Raw genomic sequence first — 6,996 nt, 5'->3', positions numbered from 1 at the left:
ACAATACACCACTTTTTACAAATTCAAAAATGAAAATCTGAAATGTCTTTAGTCAATAAGTATTCAACCCCTTTGTTATGGCAAGCCTTTAGGGGTATACATTTGCTTAACAAGTCACATAATAAGTTGCATGGACCTCATCTCTGTACCCCACACAATTATCTGTAAGGTCCCTCAGTTGAGCAGTGAACTTCAAACACAGATTCAACCACAAAGAATGGAACCTATTGGTAGATGGATTTTTTTTTAAAGCAGACATTGAATATCTATTTGAGCATGGTGAAGTTATAAATTACACTTTGGATGGTGTATGGCCCAGTCACTACAAAGATATAGGCGTCCTTCCTAACTCAGTTGCCGGAGAGGAAGGAAACCACTCAGGGATTTCACCATGAGGCCAATGGTGACTTTAAAAGAGTTGTGGAGTTTAATGGCTGTGATAGGAGAAAACTGAAGATGGATCGACAACATTGTAATTACTCCACAATACTAACCTAATTGACAAAGTGGAAAGAAGTAAGCCTATACAGAATAAAAATATTCCAAAACCTGCATCCTGTTTGCAACAAGGCACTAAAGTAATACTGCAAAACATGTGGCAAAGCAATAAACTTTTTGTCCTGAATACAAAGTGTTATGTTTGGGGTAAATTCAATACCACACATTACTGAGTACCACTCTCCATATTTTCAAGAATAAATTGGTGGATGCATCATGTTATGGGTATGCTTTGAATCGTTAAGGACTGGGGAGTTTTTCAGGATAACAAATAAATAAAATTGAGATAAGCACTGGCAAAATCCTAGAGGAAAACCTGGTTCAGTCTGCTTTCCACCAGACACTGGGAGATGAATTTGCCTTCCAGCAGGACAATAACCTAACACACAAGGACAAATCTACACTGGAGTTGCTTACCAAGAAGACATTGAAGGTTCTTGAGTGGCCAAGTTACATTTTTAACTTAAATCTGCTTGAAAATCTATGGCAAACCTGAAAATGGTTGTCAAGCAATGATTAACAACCAATTTGACAGAGCTTGAAGAATTGTGAAAAGAATAATGCTAAAATGTTGCACAAACCAGGTGTGGAAAGCTCTTAGAGACTTACCCAGAAAGACTCACAGCTGGAATCACTGTTTAAGGTGCTTCTACAAAGTATTGACTATGGGGTGTGATATTTCTACACCTGATTTTCAAATCATTTGCACAAATTTCGAAAAACATGTTTTCACTTTCTCATTATGGGGTATTGTGTGTGCGTGAGAACCAAAATCTAGGTAATTCATTTTGAATTCAGGCTGTAACAGAACTAAATGTGGAATAAATCAAGGTTATGAATATTTTCTGAAAACACTGTATGTACAACCCTAACCACTATGCTGATCTAAAACAGATCACATATTTTGCTTCCTTTTTTTTGTAGTCCAGCCATCGGTCTATCCCTACCTCTAAGAATGACGCAAGCCAGACTCCGAAGGTGGCTCAGTTCATTGGTTACCTTGTCACTACACTTTTGTATGGTAGAGGTGAGTTCGCTCACTACCATATCTATACACTTCAGTGAGGGTTCCTTCAGCTTTTGGATCTGCTTTTTCACTATGGCCTCAAAGGCCAGGTCAGGAGTGAACAGGCCCGTCCTGTAGAGAGGAGGTGGTGACGGGAGAGAGAAGAGAGAGAAGTAAAGTAATAGAGAAACAGAAGGGGGAGAAACCAAGATAAAGAGACACAGAGAAACAGAAACCGAGATGGAGGAATGGAGTAAAAGATGAAGAGAACCACAGGGAGAGAGAGCAGGTCAAAGCAGAAGAGAGAAATGCCACACTGTATTTCACCCAAACTCCCATATCTACTGGGTGAAATACCACAGTGTGCCCTCACAGCAGCTTGATTTGTGACCTGTTGCCACAAGGAAAGACCAACCAGTGAAGAACAAACACCATTGTAAATACAACCCATATTTATGTTTATTTATTTGCTCATAATACGACATTTTCAAATGTTTTTATTCTTTTGGAAAGTTTGTGAGTGTTATGCTTACTGTTATTTTGTATTGCTTATTTCACTTTTGTTTATTATCTACTTCCCTTGCTTTGGCAATGTTAACATATGTTTCCCATGCCAATAAAGAGTAATACAAGAGGGCCACACAGAGAAGGAGAGAAACAGATAAGGTGCGAAAAAAAAGAGGGATGACAGACTGAAAGGCAGATGAAATAGAAGGGATAGGGACAAGTCAGGGGGAGGTGGGGAAACCGTACACAGGGTAAAAAAAAATGATTTCCCTTGAAGCTGTTCGAAACAGGCTAGTGCTGAGGTCTGTCCCTCGAAAGAGAGAGAGAGAGAGAGAGAGAGAGAGAGAGAGAGAGAGAGAGAGAGAGAGAGATCACAGCCTGCACCACCACACCAGTCAACAGCTCTGAGCCATGAGCCATTTGAGACCGCAGCTGTGCACCCACCATCTCAGACAAAGCACCTTGCTCCTCCCCTCTACCTTGGCCCCCTCTCATCCCTCTTTCCACCCCCCGATCCCCCAGCTGACCACTCAGAGCAGGGCCACAGCGTTTGTTATTCCACTGTCCCAGAACCACTGTGGTCAGACTGCGTTCCAAACTGGGCCTTGTCACAGTAGTATTAAGACCACTGGGGCCTCTTCCGCTGAATGCGGTCCTCAAGGGCACTCTTAGCTGAACTTGGCCCTTGGATGAGCCGCCAAACTTTCACGTTGTCATGGGTCCTGTCTGCTGCAGGTGCACAGCACCCGGTCTCACAAGCAGGAGGTCTGGATGCTGAGGTCACCCAACATGGCTGACTGGGACAACAGCTGAGTGACACTTTGATGACATAGTCAGGGCATCAAAAATGATGTCACCGCTGCTAAAATTAACTCAGTTGCCTGTGACTTAACAGAACTGTAACATCTTAAGATGTGTTAATTTGACCATTCATTAAATGATTCATGTTCATTTGATCATATTCATAACAAAAATATTTGTTGAAATGTTTTAATCCTTACTCCTGTGTCTAAACCCTTGACATACAGCCACGTAGCAGCAACCCGGCAGCATCAAGACTCATTCTAAACCAAGCATAGTTCTTTAACAAGGCCATGGTCACTCCACCCAGCCACACCATCCAAAGCGGTAGGCAGGCAGTCCTTCACAATACCCCCGCTACCCCAGTATGCCCCCTACTGTCCCAACCCGGGACAACAGGGTCTGGAGAACAGAACGGTACGGTGATACGGTGACAGGGATGACATAGCTGCAGGTTTTGGTTGGAGGGAGAGGTGAAACCATAGTGTTGCTCTCCACCGTGTGTGTTTACCTTCTGAGTACACTGCCTAACGGTATTGACTAGCTCAGAAATGACCATGTCCACACATTTCTGGCAGGGCTCTTTGATCTTGCCGATCTGCCTTTTCACAATGGTCTCAAAAGCCATGTCCGGAGTGAAGAGGCCAGTTCTGCCCAGTAACAGGCCCAAAAAAGAGAGACATTTTGAAAAAAGGAGAAAAGGGGAGGGAGGTCGGGCAGAGAGAACAGTGTTAATTGAAAAGACCCCCTCCCACAACATAAAGAAGAAACATGCACAGTAAGACAAAGAAAGAGAATGACAACAGAAAGCAGAAAACATGACTTAAAAACTTAACTAAATCATCACATTATGGTTTCAGGAAAATATGCAGATAAAAACTGAGCTCTTAGAACACAACTTATATGATTATTGCTACATAATATGTGAAGAGTTTTGCCCACATGCTACAGTACATGAGTCATCCAATCCTCGGATGACACCATGCCTATTGGAGTCCCTACACTACTACAACAAAATGTGTCCCAATTCTCTTAAATGGTTTCCTTTACCAGTTCCCCTCCTTCAGAACCACTGACCTATAGGGTAGAGGGCACCCTCATAGTAAGCATGTGTTTGCAGCCATTTTCCATTTAATAACTGCTTCTTTCAGATCATTGGCCCCAAATGAAAGGTAACAAGGAAAGGAAGTCAAATATTTTTATATATATATATATTTATATATACAACAACAGAACCAGTCAAAAGTTTGTACACACCATCTCATTCAAAGGTTTTTATTTTAAAATATATGTACAGTTGAAGTCTGAAGTTTACATACACTTAGGTTGGAGTCATTAAAACTCGTTTTTCAACCACTCCACAAATGTCTTGTTAACAAACTATAGTTTTGGCAAGTCGGTTAGGACATCTACTTTTTGCATGACACAAGTACTTTTTCCAACAATTGTATACAGACCGATTATTTCACTTATAATTCACTGGATCACAATTCCAGTGGGTCAGAAGTTTACATACACTAAGTTGACTGTGCCTTTAAACAGCTTGGAAAATTCCAGAAAATTATGTCATGGCTTTGGAAGCTTCTGATAGGCTATTTGACATTATTTGAGTCAATTGGAGGTGTACCTGTGGATTTATTTCAAGGCCTACCTTCAAACTCAGTGCCTCTTTGCTTGACATCATGGGAAAATCTAAATAAATCAGCCAAGACCTCAGAAAAAAATGTAGACCTCCACAAGTCTGGAACATCCTTGGGAGCAATTTCCAAATGCCTGAAGGTACCACGTTCATCTGTACAAACAATAGTATGCAAGTATAAACACCATGGGACCACGCAGCCGGCATACCGCTCAGGAAGGAGACACGTTCTGTCTCCGAGAGATGAACGTACTTTGGTGCGAAAAGTGCAAATCAATCCCAGACAACAGCAAGGACCTTGTGAAGATGCTGGAGAAAATCGGTACAAAAGTATCTCTATCCATAGTAAAACAATTCCTATACTCGACATAACCTGAAAGGCTGCTCAGCAAGGAAGAAGTCACTGCTCCAAAATCACCATAAAAAAGGCAGACTGGTTTGCAACTGCATATGGGGACAAAGATCGTACTTTTTGGAGAAATGTCCTCTGGTCTGATGAAACAAAAATAGAACTGTTTGGCCATAATGACCATCGTTATGTTTGGAGGAAAAAGAGGGAGTCTTGCAAGCCGAAGAACACCATCCCAACCGTGAAGCACGGGGGTGGCAGCATCATGTTGTGGGGGTGCTTTGCTGCAGGAGGGACTGGTGCACTTCACAAAATAGATGGCATCATCAGGAAAGAAAATTATGTGGATATATTGAAGCAACATCTCAGTACATCAGTCAAGAAGTAAAAGCTTGGTTGCAAATGGGTCTTTCAAATGGACAATGACCCCCAAGCATACTTCCAAAGTTGTGGCAAAATGGCCTAAGGACGACAAAAGTCAAGGTATTGGAGTGGCCATCACAAAGCCCTGACCTCAATCCTATAGACATGTTGTGGGTAGAACTGAAAAAGCGCTTGCGAGCAAGGAGGCCTTCAAACCTGACTCAGTTACACCAGCTCTTTTAGGAGGAATGGGCCAAAATTCACCCAACTTATTGTGGGAAGCTTATAGAAGGCTACCCGAAACGTTTGACCCAAGTTTTAAAAAATTAAAAGGCAATGCTACCAAATACTAATTGAGTGCATGTAAACTTCTGACCCACTGGGAATGTAATGAAAGAAATAAAAGCTGAAATAAATCAGTCTCTCTAATATTATTCTGACATTTCACATTCTAAAATAAAGTGGTGATCCTAACTGACCTAAGGCAGGGAACACCACTACTAGGATTAAATGTAGGAATTATGAAAAACTGAGTTTAAATGTATTTGGCTAAGGTGTATGTAAACTTCCGACTTCAACTGTAAATAATATTTAGAAATCGTTTTTTGCATCCTGCATTGTTGAAAAAGGACCATAAGTAATTATTTCACTGTTAGTCTACACCAGTTGTTTACGAAGCATGTGAAAAATAAAATCGGTTTTGATTAGATTTTTTGTTCAATGAGTTCAGAGCAAAACAATTGGGCTTCTCTTTACACCATCTTACACCATCTTAAACCAAGGTAAACTGAGGTCTATTGGTAGTCAGGAGGACTATGTGTTCTGGTACACATGGGAGTTAGGTTAAGAGGGAGGAAGAAACAAAGAGGGGACTTTCAACAGGTTCACTTCCTGAAGAGTGATGACATCACTGTCTGATTCTGATTTATATCACTCTTGGACCTAGGTAAAATACAGGAATTTTTCGTAGGACGGGGATGGAGTGAGCTAGGTTACACATGACGGGCATATGAGGCTTCACCACACAGACAGACATACATACATACAAGATGCATACAGACAGACGGGGCAAAGAGTGAGAGAAAGATGCCACCCAACCAGCGGTCACGGATCTAATCACAAATCCCTCCACCTCTGTTTGGACTGCAATCGGTTTTTCTAGAGGTCTTCATGATTAGATGGGTGAGGATGATTAGAGTTGGTCTGGCCCAGAGGGGTGACCCAGGCGGGTGAGGACAGGGGTAGGGGGAGAGGGAGAGAGGGAGAGAGGGATAGGGATGAGGGACGTGCCTGATGCCGTGGATGTTCTTGATTGCGTAGCTGATCTCCTTGCGAAGCTCCTTCTCGTTAAACTCCATCTGTACACACACAGAAAGGAAAACACACCGTTAAATAGTGAACACACACCTCCAACACACAGCAGAAACAGGAACCTAAGGTTGCTTGTATTCATTGAGTGGCTCTGGGAGGGAGGGATAGAAGGAGGGGGTTTGGGGAGGGAGGAATGTTTTCCTCATATAGTCTCTGGGTTGGGGTCCTAAGGGAGGCAGGAGGCAAATCACGGCACTGTCTGTCTCATTCTGGGGTTGCATGGACACTAAGAGTTAGGAAAGAGGGGGACACACACACATACAGTATGGTACACATACCTTGACCAGCTCAAAGGGGAAGCGCTCGTGGAAGATGCGGTTGATCCTGGCTCCTCCTGACAACTCTGCTGTGTCGATCTGGTCCCCAGAGCCCTCGATACGCTTCTCAAAGTCCACTGAGAACTGCTGCACCATCCTGGGTGAGATACAGGGAAAAGGGAGTTAATGAAGTGTGTGTGTGTGC

The 6,996-nt window shown here is 42.6% G+C and overlaps 1 protein-coding gene across 17 annotated transcripts in view; it reads right to left on the bottom strand.

The window, feature by feature from the left end:
* The window catches only part of LOC110524742 (dynamin-1), an 84,044-nt gene that overhangs the window by 55,325 nt on the left and 21,723 nt on the right, over positions 1-6,996 (bottom strand). For 12 of the 17 annotated variants that reach the window (XM_036977246.1, XM_036977254.1, XM_036977249.1 and 9 more), the window contains exons 8-10: positions 6,813-6,948; positions 6,454-6,521; positions 3,324-3,462 (exon numbers count right to left, since the gene is read on the bottom strand). In XM_036977246.1, the coding sequence (XP_036833141.1) occupies positions 3,324-3,462; positions 6,454-6,521; positions 6,813-6,948 (343 nt within the window). Of the gene's footprint in view, positions 1-1,497; positions 1,637-3,323; positions 3,463-6,453; positions 6,522-6,812; positions 6,949-6,996 lie in introns of all 17 variants that reach the window. The other 5 variants (XM_036977247.1, XM_036977261.1, XM_036977258.1 and 2 more) reach the window with 1 other exon arrangement.

This window comes from Oncorhynchus mykiss, chromosome 5, assembly GCF_013265735.2.
Source record: "Oncorhynchus mykiss isolate Arlee chromosome 5, USDA_OmykA_1.1, whole genome shotgun sequence".
Classification (NCBI taxonomy): domain Eukaryota; kingdom Metazoa; phylum Chordata; class Actinopteri; order Salmoniformes; family Salmonidae; genus Oncorhynchus; species Oncorhynchus mykiss.
The sequence above is the reverse complement of the archived record's forward strand: the minus strand, read 5'-3'. Positions and strand labels throughout refer to the sequence as shown.